Here is a 20,505-nt window from a genome sequence, read left to right as displayed (position 1 = left end):
GTATAAGCATGAATTAATTTCATCTTTTGTCATTTGGAATTATAACTAATGGTATACATGCTCTGAAGATAGAAATTCACTTTCATTGAGCTTAATATTTGTTACAATTAGAAATATATTTTATGGAATATATATCTCAAGCGTATATATGCTCTCATAATACTATATATATATATATATATATATATATATATATATATATATATATATATATATATATATATATATATAATAAAAGAGAATATATATATATATATATACTCATGAAGTTTTAGAGGCAGCAATATATATCTGATCAAGTAAATAATAAAATTGGTCATTTGAAAATTTACAGGTGTAATTGTTTTCTTCTCAATACAGAAGTGGTGTTAAGTATCATACCTAATACTGCTGATGCTCCTTTCCGGAATAAAGCCACTGTGAGAAAAATACAAAGAAAATGTAAGGATAAATAACTAACATACCCACATGCAAAGGATGACAAATTGAAGAGAAAGTGGAGAAAATACATAGCAAGAAGTTATAAAATTGTAGATAACGAATCTCAGATCCATCTTTCTGTAAAAGAAAATGATAATTAGTCTTTTGGAAATGGTTAAAAAAAAAAAACACTTTTTAAACATTTTTTAAACACTTTTACTTAGTAAAATAAAAAAAAAAAATCAAAATCGATTTCAAACCAATCAATTCAAACCAATCAATTCAAAACATCGATTTCAAACCATACCATTGTATTAATCATACGATTTGTTAATTTTAAAAAAGGAAGTGATTTTCTTTCTTAAGTGCATTTCGGAAACTTGTAATTGAATTAAAAATCGATGGAACATTTAAAATCTATTAGTTTTCATATTTGGCAGTGGTTCAGTGATGAGATATCATTGCTTTTTATGTTATTTACGCATTTCAAACAGCACCTGCTGCCATTTTTGTTTTTACAATATTTCGGTTGTTATATTCTCTGGCCTTCTTTTTTTTTGTTACATACTAGTCACCACTTATCAAAGCCCAGAGGCCACTCGAGGATAAGGGTTATTGAGTGTACAATAGTCTATGGGATAATATCGCAGTAATCATTAGAAGTGGAAATTTGGTAAATTGGATTATTTAAGGGGACGGTTCATTAAGAATTTGTTTACGTTGGACTTGAAGACTACCAAATTGTAGTAATTGTCTGTATTTTTGAGATGAGGTGTTTTCATTGAGTGAGATTGTCAGACTGACTTCCTCATCTTGTTTGTAACGATACAAAACACCTGATGAAGGCCGGAGAGCAAAACGGCCGAAACGTTGTGACGTTAACAAACAAGATGAGGAAGTCAGTCCGACAATCTCAATCAATACGAAATTGTAGTCAGCTGGAAAACAGGTAAATGGAAGAGAGTTCCACAAGCGCGCAGTTCTAAGAAAGAAGCTTTGTTCATGGAATTAGATGCCTTTTTTTCATAATATTTTTGATAATTTCGAACAAAAACCTTTATTTATAAAACCTTTTATCAACCAATGCAAATAAATAAATAAAAACTGAACTGAAATCAAGCTGAATTTCCCAACGTAGGGGCCACAGCTCTTTGACTATGTATATGTCTGTGTGGGAAGAGAGACCAGTGTAAAAAAAAAACAGCAATTAAAAACAACTTTGCAAAAGACACTAGATGTATAATGTAAGGAAAAAGAGACAGGAAGTCATTCTTTGTTGAAGCAAAAGTCATCTAACTGCCCTACCTATGTAATAGATTGTTTGACGTTTTAGCCTTTTTTAATTTTTAAAACCAGATCTATCATACAAGGGAAAAGGAAAACAATGCAAAAAATGAAGAAAGAAAGAGGGGAAAAAAAACAGGAAAATAAAAATAAAGATAAAGCAAGAGAGAGAAATGGAGGAAAAAAAAAAAAAAGGAAGATATAAAAATAAAATCCAGCTAAATAGCGATGAAAAAATGAGGAGATAAGACTAAGAATTTGCCAGAAATCAGCCTTTTCTTGCTAAAAAGAAAAATGGAATTCGACCAAAAATTAAAGAACTTACATCTTTTGGAAGATCTGGCAATTTAAGCAAAGATTTGCCTTTTCTGGATTAAAAAAAGGCATAATTCCACTTCATTCATTCATTTATGTCCTATGAATCAGATGATTCTCTTATTGGCATTGGTTTCCTCGATATCTTTCTAGTTAGAATTCTTTCTAGAAAGATATCAGGTACATACAAGAAGGACCATGTAAAGGTTGCCAGCATCACAATTGAAACTGTTTCTGTGGAACGAACTGGGAATTTCACTAAAAGACGGAAAATTCATACCCCTAATCAAACACATGAACAAGTGGATATTCTAGAATGAGATATTCTAGAATGAGATATTCTAGAAGGAGATATTCTAGAAGGAGATATTCTAGAATGAGATATTCTAGAAGGAGATATTCTAGAATGAGATATTCTAGAATGAGATATTCAAGAAGGAGATATTCTAGAATGAGATATTCTAGAAGGAAATATTCTAGAATGAGATATTCTAGAATGAGATATTCTAGAAGGAGATATTCTAGAATGAGATATTCTAGAATGAGATATTCTAGAATGAGATATTCTAGAAGGAGATATTCTAGAATGAGATATTCTAGAATGAGATATTCTAGAAGGAGATATTCTAGAATGAGATATTCTAGAATGAGATATTCTAGAAGGAGATATTCTAGAATGAGATATTCTAGAAGGAGATATTCTAGAATGAGATATTCTAGAATGAGATATTCTAGAAGGAGATATTCTTGAATGAGATATTCTAGAATGAGTTCTATCTAGAGTTTGTAAGTTCAATACCTGGCAAAAGAACTTATGGACAAAAATATCTGGTACAAGATATCTAAAATACAGAACACAGAATCAGAACAATCTACCAAATAAATAAATAAATAAAGTTTTTTTTTATATTTTAAGATTTCCAAACAGTTAATGGAAGTCACTCGGAGAACTACAACAGCTAAAATGTTATAAAAATGGCGATACTCAGTATAAGGAATGCAGGTTGACAAATGTAAATAGTACAATTAATGTTCAGCTTCAATTTACCTTTATCTATATATCGTTAGGCATGCCTATATGTTTATATATGTGTATGTACAGAAACTAATTAACTTAAACTAATTAACCGATCATTATAACTTTTGGAATAGAGCTGCTAGTTTAATTTAGTTTTATACAAAAAAGGATAAAAACGTGAGTGAAAGCTTTTATGAAAATTCAAATGGGAGATCGTGCGCATGTTATACCCCTAAAACCTTTTAAAATACTTTAAAGTAACCGAAATTTGTGGAATATTTATTAATTGATGTCTAAATACCTATTGTTAAAATTTTTAAAAAATCGGAGGTACTCATATCTGAATTTTCGTGAAAGGCATAAAACTAAATAAAACTGAATCTAATTTCCCTGAGGACAACAACATGGTCGTCTTCAAATCCAATATCAGCAAATATCTATCATGAACCATCTTCATGAATAATCAAAGTTTGCCCATTCCATCATCATTTTCAATCTTCTCATAATATTCTTCATCATTTAACTGATAATCTATCCATCTCATTTACTCTTATCCATGAGAGTCTTTTGGCCTTGATAACTAATGACTCATTAGTAAAAAATAAAGATTTTAAACTGATGCTGATTCATAAGAATTATGTTTTTTTATTAGGAGTTTGTTTCCAATAAATCACAATAATTGTTTTTGAGTTCTCAGCATTACATAGTCCATAACAGGGTTGGTATGACTAATATTATTTTCATTGCTATTAAAAAAAAATATTATGTTACGTAAAAACAAAAAATATTTATTTCCCATTGAAACTGAAAAACAATCTTTAATAAAAATATAATAAAATCATGTGAATAAACAATTAACCAACTTATTTCTGTGATTCAGGTTGGCCTTCACAGCTTTATATGAGAAGTTAATTTCACAATAACAAAAGAAACATGCGGGAAGTATTAACAAAGTGTTCACAATGGTTTAAAAAAAAACTCAAACTGAAGTAAAAAAAATTCTTACAGATAAAGAATTCAACACAATGCAACAAAATTTGTTATGAACTTTTTTGCATTCATATTCTTCAAAATCACGAATCACAAAACAGATTAATGTTGTTAAAGGAAAACAAACGGTTAGAATTTTAATAATCGAAAACAGCGTTTCTCAACCGGGTTTCCTCAGTACTTTATTGTTTTACAACAGGTTCCTAAGGGTTTTGCAAGAACAACTGAGATAAACTAATGCATTTTTGACTTTGTATTTAATTTCATATAATTAATATTACGAAACACAATATATTCATGGTTATAATAATATTTTAATATAAACATCGTTATTTATTATTATTTTTTTTTACTCTTTTTCACCCCCAAAACAAGGCGTATTGCCACTTGGACGTGAGGGACTACTATTTAAGCAGTGAGATGTCTGTTTACATGCAATTTAAACTCCTGCAAGTTAGTACAGTCATGGAAACAGGAAACAGGGAGGGAATTCCAAAGTCTAGCAGTCCAAGGAAAGAAATTATTAGAGTAGAAGGCTTTTCAGCCACTAGAAACCTCAACAGTGAAAGGGTGGGATTTTGAGGCTTGTCGGTTTAATCATATGTACGTCGAGAGGACACAAGTGCTACGAGTTCATCAAAGCATATTCCATTAAAGTAGTTGTAAAACAGACACAGGGATGCAACATTATGGCGATGGGACAGATGTTGGGGTTTGGCTGATAGTGCAAGACCTACTAAGCTGAAGACTTTTTTTTTTACCCTTTCTAAGAGTGAGAGACTAGTAGTGGTAGATGCACCAGCAAGGTGTGGTAACAATACTTAATGTATGGGAGAATTGTAACCTTGTAAAGATATATCTAACGTATTATGTTGTTAAAAATATAGCAATCATTGTTAATAGATAGGTTGATGTCTGTACAGTGCCAGTGTAAAAATTTGACAAAAACGTATTAACGTTTCCTTAAAGTAGTTATTCAAATACACATACAACAATATTTACCAGGTGAACTACAGTGAAAATAAAATAATAAAAGATATGGCATATAATTTCGTTTTTGCTCAGGATTTCCTTGAAACATAATTTATTTTAAGGCTTGCATAAAGATAAAAAAAAGATTGAGAAACACTGAATTGTATTCTTTTACAGTAACATTCAGTACACTCCTGATGAAGTGGACCAGTCCAAGTGATGCCAGCAGGAGGAAAGAATGTTTGCATAAATTGGTGCACCAGACATCATACGTGAACTAATATTTTATCTTAATGCTGATCCATCCATATAAAACTGAAGTTTTGCTAGTTGTGTACTCCATTGATTTTGCACATTACAGCAACACAGTATTTTCTTTTACTGAATTAAAAAGAACCTTGTATCAAATTCATTTTTTAAAGATCAGACACACATTTGTTAATATTGTTCTATTCTTACCTGGTCTACACCTGCACTTCTTAATGGCTCTGACATCTGTCACAGCACCATGGCAAGTCTTGCAATAGTAGAAAGCTCTAAAGTAAAGGAAAAAAAAAAAAAGGAATGAAAATAATTTACAAAAAATTTAAGAAATAAAAAAATTATGGTACAAATAGAAGATTACCATTTTGATGTCAGATTAAAAAAAAATGAATGAAAATAATTTACAAAAAATTTAAGAAATAAAAAAATTATGGTACAAATAGAAGATTACCATTTTGATGTCAGATTAAAAAAAAATGAATGAAAATAATTTACAAAAAATTTAAGAAATAAAAAAATTATGGTTAAAATAGAAGATCACCATTTTGATGTCAGATTAAAAAAAAAATGAATGAAAATAATTTACAAAAAATTTAAGAGATAAAAAAATTATGGTACAAATAGAAGATTACCATTTTGATGTCAGATTAATAGTTTGTATCGTTTGGATTATCCAATTCTCATCTTGGATATTATTATTATGAGAACATTTAGATCAATATAACCCCCACCTTCTTAAGGTGTGTCTTGTCAAAATGAGAAATTTTTTTTTTAATTTTGAACGGACCTCTTTAGTTAATTCACAGGATTAGACTCTCGTTCTAACTGACGTGACCAGGTCTCAAATAATTGTCTCTACTATTATATAAAAGGAACTTTGACGATTCTGAATTTTTGAGATGAAGATTGGTTATTCGTATCATTTGGATTCATTAGACTATACATATTGAGAACGTTTTAGTCGATGTAACCTCTGACCTTCTTCAGGTGTATCTTGTCGAACTTGGGAATGTTTCTGTCAAATTCAGGAATTTGGACAAAATTTCGAGCAGAACCGTTTCATGGGGGTAGCGCACTCTTGTTACGTCAGCCATGACTGGATAGAGGTTCTAAGTAATTCACAATGACCCGTGGCGCAGTGGTTAGAGTACTTGGAAAAATCAATTGTAAAAAAGTTATATTCTCCTAAAGATTGATGGTTCAGTACTCAGTGTGGGCGACCAAAAAATACAATTGCAAATTACTTAGGGCCTCTATCCAGTCATGGCTGATGGAACAAGAGCACACTACCCCCGTGAAGTAAATTAAGGGTTCTGCTCGAAATTCCATCCAAATTCCCAAGTTTGACAGAAATATTCCCAAGTTTGACAAGACACACCTGAAGAAAGCTGGAGGTTACATCGATCGAAATGTTATGAAAATCACACTCAATAGCCCAATGAATCTAAATAATATGAAAAGGAACGTTGTCTGTGTGTATGTGAGTTCGTTTCCAATAGACTCCAAAACGGCTGGGCCGATTTTTGTGAATATTTTAGTTTCGATTCTAGCTTATGGTAACCAAATCATTTTTTGTTTAACTTTTGAAATCACTACTATATATTAGGTCAATATAATATTCAATATTGACACTGATGATGTGAAATCTGCACGAATTAAAATATATTTAAGTGTATTTGATGACCCGGCAAGTGAACTTAGATGTGTATGAGTAAATACAAAAGTTATAGCCATCTATGGCATCTAACATCAAAGCGGCTTATGTTTATTTATATTAAAAGAACTTTGTGTGTGTATGTGTGTGTGTGTGAGAGAGAGAGAGAGAGAGAGAGAGAGAGAGAGAGAGAGAGAGAGAGAGAAAGAGGCAGAGAGTGAGTTCCCTATGAACTCCAAAACGGCTGGGCCGATTTTTATGACATTTCACACGAAGGTACTTTATGTGCCTGGCAGTGTTCTTAGATAGGTCTTCGATAAGTATCGATAATCAAAATAATTTAATAAAAAAAAAGAACAGGCGATTTTGAAAAAGTTTACACCTTACCCAGCCTAACATCACAAGTGCATTTGAGAATTTTTATTATCACACAAGCTGAAAGGCCTCACTTATCAACAGGAGGCTCTTTGATATGATAGGGGCGCGTTTGAAATTAATGTTTCTGTTAAAAGCAGAATTGAAGCATGATAATTGACTTTTTCATTTTGAACTTAAATTCAAGCCATTATCAGTGCACAAGCAGTAAGACCAAGCATATAAAATCAACAGTAGCTTCTTTATTATCATAGGAACGTGTTCGAAATGAATGTTTCTGTGTAGAGCACAATTGAAACCTGATAATTGACTTTTACATTTTAAACTTTAATTCAAACCATTAAATATAAAAATAATTTTATAAAAGCAACAGTAGGTTCTCTATAGTGCAATGTAGATTATAATGTATTGTGAACTAAGTGACTGTGGGGAGGCATATAAAACTTCCTCTGAGTGCGTCGCGATTGGTCCCATACTAGAGCAGGCAATCAATCAGTTTGATTGATATATAATCGATTTCACCAATTTCGATGACAATAGAAATATGGGAGTGTGAAACATTCGTTGATCATCATTCAATTCCGGGCAACGTCGGGTCACCCTGCTAGTTAATTATATTCATAATATTGCTTGCAATAATGATTTAACCTTAAACCCCCAGAAAATTGTCACTTGGAATTGATGACTACTTAGCATTTTATCGATTGCAAGACGGGTCCATGGGAACAATTCTAGTTTGACTCTTAGGACCTTTTTTTTTTTTTTTTTTTTTTTACACAGTGATCACCACTTATCAAGGCCCGGAAGCCACTCAGGGATAAGGATTACTGCAAGTACATTACGTTAATGTGGAGATTTGATGAAGTGTTTACTTAAGGGGGCGGTTCATTAGGAATTTGTTAACATTGGACTTGAACACATCCAAGTTGTAGTCCAGTGGGAAGCAGGCAGACGGAACAGAGTTCCATATTCTCGTTTTAGATATGTAATGTTACTGTTTATTATCATTTATTACTAGCATGGATACCTGCTGGGGTCCCCATGAAGTTTCGTTTGGACGACCAGCTATACGAAGGATATTGACCAGTTTTTCATTGTTATATGTCAACTCCATCATGGACAACGTCGATATTTATGGGGACAACAATTTCAAAAATAGAAGATACTTAAAAACGGATAAAAACATGAAAATGTAATCGCCCCCAAAAAGAAGAAGTATGCGACAATCTCCCCACTAAATATTTCGGCAGAAGGGATATGAAGAGAAAGAGCTATTCTCTGGATATTGAGCACTTTTCGTTGCTCGTGCGCTTGGAAAAAAAACAAACTTCCCCCCCCCCCCAAAGAATAACTAAATCAAAACAACTTTTCTTTCAATCAAAATAGCAGAGAGTGCCTGTGCAACCGAAAAAAAAAAAAAAAATGAGCCGGGGTGTCTGGGTTCAAACATGAAATGTGAAAGAGTGAAAGAAGGCAAAACCTTATGGACAAATGATTTTTCCCACACGGCCACCCATGCTTATGACGTCATTACATTGCAAAATAAGCGATTTAAGCATAATTTTAGTTTAATACGTGTGCGTGACTTGCGAAAGAGGACTCGAGAAATACGCCCCCCCCCCTTTCCAAAAAGTGATCAAGTTGACTGCCACAGAGTAATCCATTTTTCTAATTTTCACATATTATGCATCCAGGGCACTGACCTTTCAGCTGGTACCAGTTTCGACCCAGTTCCAGTTGTTAGCAGACACACACAAACAGCTCTCCTTTATATAATAGAAAATTATTTTAATAGTGTTTTAATCTATTATTTATAATCAATGGTTCCTAGATTGTATTAAATTCTATGCTAGGTCTATTTAGGATAGGCGAGAAGCACACATGTGCACAGAAGCATGTAAAGTGGTCACATAATTGTACTTATATAGAGGTGAGGGAAAAAGTTATTCTGCAAAGGGAGGTAACGGCCCTTTTAACATTCAAGTGAAAAGTTAAGAGTTATGTCTCTTACATAATTTAAGTTATTCTTAGGAAAAAATCATGAGTCAGCTTTTTAGATCATTATTTAATTTGTCTCCATTGTAATAATCTTTTTAGCAAGAAAAGCTATTTTTTCAAAGACACAAGCAAAACATTATTTTTTTTGACAATGGCATAGTGGAAGGAAGATGAAGCTAGATATAAACAATTATTGATATGTCAGAAATGTTTCTATTTGGGTCTGACTTTTAAAGACAGACTGACTTTATTTTATATACTAGATTCAAAGATTAATTGGAACAATATTTTTTATTATTGGAAGGTGAATAAGGAGAAATCTCAACTAATGCTTTTTTTTGTATTTTTGGAATGTGGAATTTTCAGTTTTCAAGCTGGTTGTTCATCTCACAAGGTTTCATCTGTATTATCCTCTGACCGTCTTAAAAGACGCCAAGTCAAACTCAGGAAGAATTATGGAAGTTTAAAGCCAACACTTTGCATTGCATTTATCTTCAGGCACTAATCACAAAAGACTATTTTAGATTGATTTAAAAATTTGATTTCTCTAATTAAAAAAGAAACTTTATTTCTCTAATTAAAAAAGAAACATTTATACTTAGCACTCAACTAGTTGACAGACTAACAAATCGACAGCCTAGCGAACCAACAGACAAACATTACAGATGGTTCATATGTCTTTTAATTGTTTGGTTCGTCTGTCAGTTGGACATCCTGTCCATTGTTCAGTCTATCCTAGTCTGTCAACTAGTTGGACACTATGCATAAATATGTTAAATAAAAGAGACCAAATAAAGAATAAATACCCTGTAGCAGAAGATGAAAACTGGCGCACATTTGAAGTGATACCGGTTGTTCGACCTTGACATTGCCATTGATTGTTTGTAAGCACGTCAAATAGCAGACACGGTCGAATGTTCGCGAGCAAGATTTTAAAAAAATTTATTTACAAAATTTTTTATGATTTAAAAGAAAAAATATATTTACAAAACATTTTTTTATATTAAATATTTAATCCTTAAAAGTTTGGTAAATATTTAATATTAAAAATATGTTTTGTAAATTTAAAGTAATATATATATATATATATATATATATATATATATATATATATATATATATATATATATATATATAATTTAAAATGTGTCAGCCAGTAGAAGCATCTTGAAATAAATGAAAAATAAAGAGTAAACAGACAAACTGTTTTAAAACATGCGTAGATGCAGAAAAAGAACATTTTCTTCCTCTCTTTTAAGTTGAAATACTAAACTTTAAAAAAAGAAATACAAGAAAATTCTTTTTTCTGTATCTAAGCATGTTTTAACGCATTTTGCCTGTTTATTCTTTATTTTATACACACACACACATATATATATACATATATATATACATATATATATATATATATATATATATATATATATATATATATATATATATATGTTAAAATCACTTGATCACTCTCAACCTTCTTGAATGATATTTATGCTTTATATAAATTTTAAGTTCAACTATATTCTTGCTGTGGTTCACATTGGCCGAATGGTTTTCTCCTTGCTAATAGAGTCAGAGGTGGCTTCATAATCAGGTTCGAATGTTTCGACCAGCGGTAATTGTAACTCCCTGCACTGATGATTCCCAAAAGAATGAAACTCTGGTGTCTGTAGTTATTAAAAATGATTCTTTAATAGAATATATTTGGTTTTTTTTTCAAGTTGTTTTTTTAACAGGTCCTACCAATCCGGGTCAGAGTGAACCTGGGAGCAATGGCAATTAAAGAGTGGCTCCACACTCCCCAAAGCTTGCAATATCGGGTCTCACCATCAGATATAGTTTAAGGTCATATCCAGGACCTTGTATATATATATATATATATATATATATATATATATATATATATATACACGGTTATTTTATTTAATCACATAAATTAATATACGAAAATATAAATCTATGCATAAACTTTAAGTATTTACTTCAACAGTGCTCAATACGTAGGTAGAGCTAGGTAATAAGTTATAAAATATATATGGCAATTAAGCTACACAGAATATTCTGCATTTCATCTACGCTAGGATTCATCAGGCATAAACGGAATATTCTGTGTAGCTTAACCTTAATATTCCGCGTTTCATCCATGCATTATGCCTGATGAATCTTAGCGTGGATGAAACGCGGAATATTCTGTGTAGCTTAATTGCCATATATATTTTATAACTTACTATATATATATATATATATATATATATATATATATATATATATATATATATATATATATATATGCGTGAGTGTGTGAATTGCTTTGAGGATACTATGTGGAAAAGAATTGGATATGTCCTGTGCTACTAATCAAGTTTAGGTGATTTTACTGAATGTTCAACGACTTTTTTCCTCTCCAAAAATAGGCATGATAAGTCGGTTACTAAATGCAGCCATCACTTTTAGATTTAGATTGTAACCAAACAAGTTTTCAGTTGGATGTGGTCACAAATAATTTGATCAAAAATACCCTAAAAAGATGAACCTTTGTAAAACATTCTCAAGTAACAGTATGTGAACATGAGAACTGCTATAAAACATTATCGCCAACAAAACAAATAAGTTGCAAACAGAAAAAGACAAGAAGAAGTACACGAATATAAAATAGTAACTTGTCTGGTGGCACAAACCGGTGTCAGTACCACCTTAACCACCACTAAAACTGTGATAGCACTCTTCTTTGAGGACCGATAAGGACAGAATATAGCATGTGCAATCATACGTTGCATAAAGAAAAAAAAGTGTGTGTGTGTGTGTGTGTGTGTGTGTGCGTGTGTGTGTGTGCAAAGTGAAATTTAGTTGTTTTATTGCATGTCAACCCTTTTCAGATTATTTAATGCGAAATCCAGTCATTTTTGTAGCAGTTTTTATACATTAATTTTTTTAATATCTTTTTTCTTTAACTATTTCTTTATATCGTTTCTTGTCATACTCACAACTGATTTTATATGCTTTGTAGTCACCGATCATTAAGGCCCCAAGCCCATTCAAATAAATGGGGTTTTATCGGTTTCTCTGGAGGATTGGTAACGATAGTTGGAACTGCTTGATTATTTTTTTTTGTGTTATAGTGTATTTAGTTTTTATGCTTCAAGTTCATTATATTTTTAAATATTTATTCATGGTGTTTTGTTTGGTTGCTTTGTACAGGAAAATTGTTGTTTTTTTTTGGGGGGGGGGTAGCAGAACATGATTGAGTTTTGCAAAGGGTAAGAGAAAAAAACAATAGATGTCCGCAAAGGGACCTTCTCACAGAGAGTTGTCAACACATGGAATTATCTCCCAGATGCAGTTGTACAAGCAGAAACAGTAAACACATTCAAAAGCAGACTTGACGCCCATTGGAGATTGCTGCCGAGTTTATATTGTCCATCCTCTTAAATGGAAGTGCAAATTCCTGGGTTTCTGTGCTATGCATGCCACAAAGTTGTCTAGGAAATTTTTCCCTTGGAACGATGAACAGGTCCAAAACCTGGACCTCAAACATCTATATGTCAAAGTGAAAGTCAATATTTGGTACATTTTATCTAACATCTTCAGACAGCCTGATCTTGTAACACCAGAACAAAGAGAGAAATTCCATATTATTGACATATTATAGTTTTACAAATATAAATAACCGTAATCCAAGTGTTGAATAAAAAGTACTTCAGCTTGCATCAAATATATGAAGTTCTCATTGATTTTCTATCTAATGTTTTCTTTGATGTTGTCACTTTCAGGAAACCAAAATATAAAATTAAAACCTCAGAAAGAAAAAAGTGCTCCATTCACCTTTTCACCTCTTCTGCTGATTCAGCAATGAAGAATCCTTGAGTTGCTCTTTCAATTTTAATCTTTGGTCCAGGGTTGATTGCCAGTGAACTCTCTCTACTATCTCCAAGACGAGCCTCAATGGCTAGAAGAAGTAGTTTTAGTTTAGTAAAGCACAACCTGAAATATACAGATAAACCAAGCTGTAAGGAAATACAGATAGCACCCATAAAGGGAACAGTGTCTATTCTTAAAAGAGCCCTCGGATATAAATTTAAATTATAATAGAATCAAGTGTTAGCCCCAGAAAGGAGCCCCTTGATCTCTTCAAACTAACAAAAGTAAAATAAAATAAAACACTTGCTATAAAACACATTTTTTGAAGATAAAATAAAAAAAAAGTAAACTGACACTTTCTTTGTTAAATAAATTTAGCAATAATAAATGTGCTAATATATTTTGCAATAATAAATGTGCTAATATATTTTGTAATAATAAATGTGCTAATAAATTTTGCAATAATAAATGTGCTAATATATTTTGCAATAATAAATGTGCTAATATATTTTGCAATAATAAATGTGCTAATATATTTTGCAATAATAAATGTGCTAATATATTTGCCAACATGTTATGTCCTGTCTGTCTTGTCTTTATTTTTTTCTTTTCATGGAGGCCAGTTCTTTGATCTTCTTGGCTAGGATTTTGTTTGATGTCTTACTCCACTTTTCAAACTTTGAATAATAACAGCAAAACAGTAGTACCTTCTTTCAAACCTACTACTACTACTACTACTACTATTATTATTATTATTTTTTTTTTGCTTTGCTATATAAGGATGCCAGGGTCCTTTTCATCAAGGCCTGACGTCTGATCCTGGTTAGTCCTCGTCATGGCTGGAGTGCCATTTCCAGAGATAAGAAAGTTTACACTATTGTTCATCGCTTTCTGCTTGGTGTATAAACGGGTTCTAGGGTCCTTTTTATCCTGCATGCTAGCCCGCCAATATTTATTTTTGCTTTTATTCAAATTTTTATATGAGTTTCTCATTGCCTACGGTTTTTCATTTTCTTTAATAGAGAATGTGCCCATGTCCACAATCTGGGGGACATGATAGCTTATGGAGACATATTTGATTAGGATTTACTTCAAATCCTAATGTCAAGATCTTTAAGAAGCCCCTGTATAAATGGGGGTGTCTAGTAGGCATTCAAGTTCTGTGTGTGTGTGTGTGTGTGTGTGTGTGTGTGTGTGTGTGTGTGTGTGTGTTTGTGTGTGTGTGTGTGTGTGTGGAAGAGGTATATACATAAATATATATGTGTGTTTAATTTCTTCAAATAGAATCCAGGTTTCATGAAACAAATTCTTCACTAGTGCAAAGAGATGGTGTACCAATAAATTAGAATTTTCATCGGCTTTCAAAATGGAAAATAAGAATCCAGCAACTTTTCAAAAGTATGTTTGACCTTTTTGGAAGAGATCAACACATGCCAACAAACTAAACTGAGGATTGAACAACACTTGCCGCTTGATCACTGGCTGCCTGAAACACATGAACCTAGACAATCTGCACCACTTCAATGGCATTGCTTTCAGTTCAGCAGCACTCTGATTCCAGTGGAAAGCATTCAATCACTTGAGAATAGAAATGGGGTGATCAAGAGTTGGTATGACCAGACAGAGCTACAAAACTGATCCAACCATCTGTAAATGTGGAGCGGAGACCATATGATGCAACATTACCTTGTCTGCTTTCTACTGCTCAACCAGTGTAGCTTGAAGAATCTTGCAGAATACAACAATAATGCAAAGGATTACATAAAGAAGTGGGGAAACTGTTATATGAACACATATTTCAAAGATACACAAAGAACTTTCTTTTTGTATATAAATCTACCGTTTAGTAGTATACTTACTCTGCTGCTTCTGGAAATGTCATCCCATTGAAAGAACTGGACAGGTATTCTGTATACATTTCCATCGCTGTACCACGCATATAATCATTCTGCCACTGGGCCATATAGGGTGACTAGAATAAAAGAAAAGTAGTAAAGAAATTATTTGTGATGAACAATTGACAGCAAAACAAGTGTTATTTCTATTTTTCGCACTGCTGTTCTCATCTTGAATGTTGAGTGTTATTTTCTACAATGTTGTGGTTGATGTAATCTTAGACCTTTTTCAAGTGTATCCTGTCAAACTCAAGAATCTTTCTGTTGAACTCAAAAATCTGTACAGAATTTTGAATAGGACCCTTTATTTAATCCACAGGGGTAACGAGTTCCACTGGCCATGATTGAGTAGAAGTCCTAAGTAATTCACAATTGTATTTTGAGTGTTGTCCCGAATTCGATAGAAAGATTCCAGAGTTTAGCAAGATACACCTGAAGAAGATTGGTGGTTACATCGACCGAAACGTTGTGAAAACAAAACTCAATATGAGAACAGTATTACAAAGAATCCAAATAATACAAATAATCAATCCTCATCTCAAAAATTCAGAAACATAAAACAAAAGTGTATTCTTATAGAAAAAATGAAATTGTGTTTTTTAGTACTTGATAAACAGAGATGATCCATTTCCTTATGTTGATGAATGTCGTCACAATCAAATCAATTATGCTGAGTTAAAATCTTAACAAATCTATCTGGTTCATTTATGTGAAAGTTAACATTTTTCTAATTTGTTTCATGCGAAATATCTTTTCCTAAAATCCGTCCTAGTTTTAGATATTTATTACTTTAGATTCTTATTAGCCTGAGTAAATTTAAACAGAATGATGGAGACACTGGCCAACAAGCACCTTTAAGTATAGGACAGGATAACCTGGTGGCAAATAGAAATAGACCCAGTGCATCTAGCATGAGTGAGCCGTGAAGGACAGTCAAGGGTTAGCTCTCCAGATAAAACACACTAGAAGTATGCGTTGATGATATTACATAAGAAATGATCATGTGTACAGAATGGGAGAGAATTTCAAGGCAGTTCAAGGCAAGAAAGTGGCTAGGCTAGACATGCCTGACAATGTAGAAATCTATGAGAATATTTCTCCAGACCTGTCCATTTGTCGATTATTTTTAAGGCTAAGTCAGAAAATTAAGTAAGAAGGAATTAATTTTAGTCTCTCCCCTCATGAACAAATTTTCTCTCCCCAATAAAACCTTTGAAACTTTGAGTGGAGTTTGGCATTCAAAAATGGTGATCAATTAGTAAAAAATGTCTGCCAGTTAAAAAATAATGAGTGCTGATCTGGCAGTACTTATTTTTTTTTGTTTTTATTCATATTTTTATATGCGTTCCTCATTGTCTATCGCTTTTTATTTTTTACTAAAACCGGACATCTGTTAACAGAGAGGATGCCCCATCCACAAGTGAAATTAAAATCAATATAAGCGGATTCAGATTAATTACTTTTTTATGGAAATCACCCCAGACAAGGCATGAAGTTACTTGATATTAGTAGCTAAAAAAAAATTCTACTTCAAGTTTAAAAACAAGAATTAAATAAGAATTAAATGGATATATTTTGGCCTAGAAAATAGAAATTCTTCTCCTTTTCTCTAAAACATGGTTCACAGAATGCAAGAATTAAAGAACAAAAGAAGCGAAAGTTATAAGGTTGTCGAAAGTAAACCCAAGGTTCACTTTCTTCTCTCCTAAACAGTTGCTGTTATCAGTAAGTAATCAACCTGTATGTACGAACATATATGGAAATGAAGTATATTACGCCAATCTTTTTGTAGAGGTGCCAAAATTATAATAATAAACCGGGATCCTACCAAAGAATGTGCGTGTTAAGTAAGCTGTGCGGATGATCTTGACGAAAGGCTAGATAAACAAAGTCAGTCTGGAATTTCATGCTTAACAGAATGTTGGGACATTCTGTTAAAAAGAAAAAAAAAAAATGGTGGCAAACCGGGTTTCACACAGCTGAAATAACAGAGCTGTCAGTATGTCTCTTTCACAGATGCATGAATAGTATTCTGTCGTATGTTAACGGATTTGTTTTCTTCTGAGGCATAAATAAGAACACAATAGATTTTTTTTTACACCTAGGTTCATAGCTATCAACTAATGAATGAAAACATAAAAATATACACAAGAAACATAGATACAACAATTGTAAATAATTTCTCTTATTCGCTATAAGTGCCTAAAACTAAACGAAAATTCCATGAGCAAAGTTTTTCCTAGAACTGCTCATCTGTGGAACACAATTCTGTAGGGCTGCTTCCCAGATTACTACAACATCCATAGCCTTGAGCCCCTGGAAGGGCATAGGCCATCTACAACTTTGTAGATGCTTTTGTAGTGAGGAGTTCTTTTGTCGGGGTGAGGGTGCTGTCTCCACACCCAAACTTCCCAGAAGTGTCTAGCCTTCCCAAATGGTCACTCATCTGGTACTGGCCAGGCTCAACGTTGCTTAACTTCAGTGATCTGGCAAGAACTGGTGTGTCAATGTGATTGCACCGTACAGATTACTACAATATGGTCATCTTCAAATCTAATGGAAATAAGTCGTTCTTGTAAATAATCAAATCCTATCCTAGTCCTACCATTACTGATCATCGCTCAGTTATGTCACAGTTTGTCCGACACTTATTAATCTGTATCCTAGAGTGGCCTTTGAACCTTGATAAGCAATGATCACCTAGTAAAAACCTATCTAAGAAAGGTCATAATCAGGAGCAGTGTTTGACGATTATTTTAATCATTTCAAAGTTGTTTCTCACTGAGTGGTCTTCTCTTGATTATCACAAAGAAAATGTTTTGGCTGCAGCAAATTTGGAAATTCTTCAAGTTTCTGAAATTTACAACCAGACCATTTATTTAATTAAGGAAAGAGTAATGTGTAAATATTCTCATTGCACTGTGCAGGCCTTAGGATATATATGTATATAAGTTTAGTGGAAGAGAACCCCAGAAGAGCACCCGATTATTGAGAAAGTTAAAAAATAAAGAGTACTATTTATTTTTTTATTTATATATGCGTTACAGAAGATAACAACAACATTAGATTTGAAACTGACGGTACCAATGTTGTTCTGATATGTAATGTAGTATATATATATATATATATATAGTAAATTATTAAAATATATTTATGATAATTAAGCTACACAAATGTATCCTTGTCCCATCCCTGTAGAGAATCGTCAGGTTAAAGTGCATGAAATTCATGTTACTGAGCGTTTTTATATATTCACGTGGCATTTAGTCGAGCTAGCTAACCAATCAGATGTTTAGTTTTTTCCCTCTTAAGGGTTAATGTTTTCATTAGCCAATGGTAGGACTTCTCTCTACCAAAGGTTTAGCTGACCTTTCCTTGGCATCTTATGTTAAAAAAATGACAATCTTCTCAAAAATTTCAAACAACTCTAATTTGCATGAGATTTAAACTATATGTATTAGAGACCAACTTGGAAAGATATCCAAAATTTGCCCACCCCACCCCAATTTCCCAAAATGTCAATCGTCATTGATAATTATGCAAATAAACATGTTGAAATCACTTACTGGTTTGTAGGATCTCATTGTAAATAAATTAGCCATCAACGTGGAAAAACCAGGAGCCAAACAGCTCTGAGCAATGAAACCTAATTTCAGTTCTGCAATGCAGACAGCATCATCGCCACGTTTCCAATCCCAGCTTGGAATGTTCAGTAAATATGCCTACAAACAAAAACAAAACAAAAAAATACAATAAAAAAATCATATAAAAAAATATAATTAAAAAAATCATATAAAAATACAATTAAAAAACTTATCAAAAAATACAATTAAAAAAATCATAAAAAAATACAATTAAAAATCATATAAAAATACTATTAAAAAATCATATAAAAATACAATTAAAAAAAATTATATAAAAATACAATTAAAAAAATCATATAAAAATACAATTAAAAAAATCATATAAAAAATACAATCAAAAAAATCCTATCAAAAAATACAAAAAAAAAAAGACAAATAATAATAATCTAAAGATAAAAAGTTGATTTCTATTAAAAATAATCTATACTTGATGTACCTGTGAGGTCAAACTAACTACTACTATTTATTCTACTTTAATTCATTTCAAACGCGCCGCTATCATATCAAAGAACCCACGGTTGATTTTATATGTCTTTCGTTTCTGCTTTTGTGGTGATGAAGCTTGAATCTAAGTTTAAATGAAAATGTCAAATATTATTGTTGAATTGTACTTTAAACAGAAACATTCATCCCGAACAGTCTCCTTGTCATATCAAAGAACCTACTGTTGATTTTATATGTCGGGCCTTTCGGCTTGTGTGATTATTATCAAATGCATTTGTGATGTTAGGTTGTATAAGGTGCCAACTTTGGTCAAAATCGCCTGTTCTCTCTTTCATCTGATTTTTTTGATTATCAATTATTGATACTTATCGAAGACATTCCGATAAAAAAACCTATTTAAGAACACTACCAGATACATAAAGTACATTTGTGTGAAATTTCATAAAAATGAGCCCAGCCGTTTCAGAGCCCATAGGGAACAAACTCACACACACACACACACACACATACATACACAAAGTTCTTTTTATATAATAGTTGAGAGAAATTCTTTGCATGATTAAAATATTTAATGATTTCCACTTAGCATTGAGGTAATGCTCTTCTTTAAGAATAATTGAATACTTTCAGTTATCAGTATTGTGGATAAAAATATATATAAATAAAATGTATCCTTTATAATGTGATACAATTTCTCCCACTGCTACTAGCAGTTTTGTAGCTAAGTTGATAGAGCAGCAGATATTCACTGGACTCACTAGGTCTTGCCACACTGATGAGTCATAGAGATGATGAAATATATTTGTGGATAACTATATGATATAGCTCCACCATGCTCAAGACATTTTGAAAGAAAGAAGAACTATGGGGACAGTGAAATATGCTAGGGAAGGCATGGCCGTGAAAGAAAAGAAAAGAGTACCACAAAGATTGTAGGTAAATATCAGTGATAAGAGAGTAGAAAGTATAAAGAACAGTTTCAAACCTTATTGTGATACTGCAATAACTGGACGATAACTTTAATCTCTGAATGATAGTTTTTGATTGAGATTACTCTCATGATGTTGGCAGCATCCTCTTGATCGGGATCCTCACAGTACTTATTTGCGAGCACCAGACATGCATCGGCTTGTTGAATCTGAAAATATAAACAAAAATAATGCTCAAAGTAAAAAACAATATTAAATTAAAAAGTAGTCTCTTTTATATATAGCATTACTATAAGGGAGATTTTTGTCTGTTTTAGCAAGTTATTGCTCAGATATGTACTAACATCTTCTTGTAATAGGTATTACGTGTTTGTCAGTCTGTAACTGAAAGTACGTCATTACCTATATCACAACCACTCCCTAAGTTTGTTACCTCTTATTTCAGATT

General features: G+C 32.2%; 1 protein-coding gene across 13 annotated transcripts in view; it reads right to left on the bottom strand.

Annotated features, from left to right (window-relative positions):
* Positions 1-20,505, bottom strand: part of LOC145286100 (calcium-activated potassium channel slowpoke-like) — a 561,744-nt gene that overhangs the window by 158,413 nt on the left and 382,826 nt on the right. For 9 of the 13 annotated variants that reach the window (XM_080134779.1, XM_080134782.1, XM_080134785.1 and 6 more), the window contains exons 11-16: positions 20,114-20,266; positions 18,607-18,762; positions 15,005-15,117; positions 13,110-13,268; positions 5,459-5,535; positions 382-417 (exon numbers count right to left, since the gene is read on the bottom strand). In XM_080134779.1, coding sequence (XP_079990905.1) covers positions 382-417; positions 5,459-5,535; positions 13,110-13,268; positions 15,005-15,117; positions 18,607-18,762; positions 20,114-20,266 — 694 coding nt within the window. The remainder of the gene's footprint in view (positions 1-381; positions 418-5,458; positions 5,536-13,109; positions 13,269-15,004; positions 15,118-18,606; positions 18,763-20,113; positions 20,267-20,505) is intronic. The other 4 variants (XM_080134780.1, XM_080134784.1, XM_080134789.1 and 1 more) reach the window with 1 other exon arrangement.

Source organism: Euprymna scolopes, chromosome 10 (assembly GCF_053919585.1).
Source record: "Euprymna scolopes isolate OS-2025 chromosome 10, ASM5391958v1, whole genome shotgun sequence".
NCBI lineage: Eukaryota > Metazoa > Mollusca > Cephalopoda > Sepiida > Sepiolidae > Euprymna > Euprymna scolopes.
The sequence above is the reverse complement of the archived record's forward strand: the minus strand, read 5'-3'. Positions and strand labels throughout refer to the sequence as shown.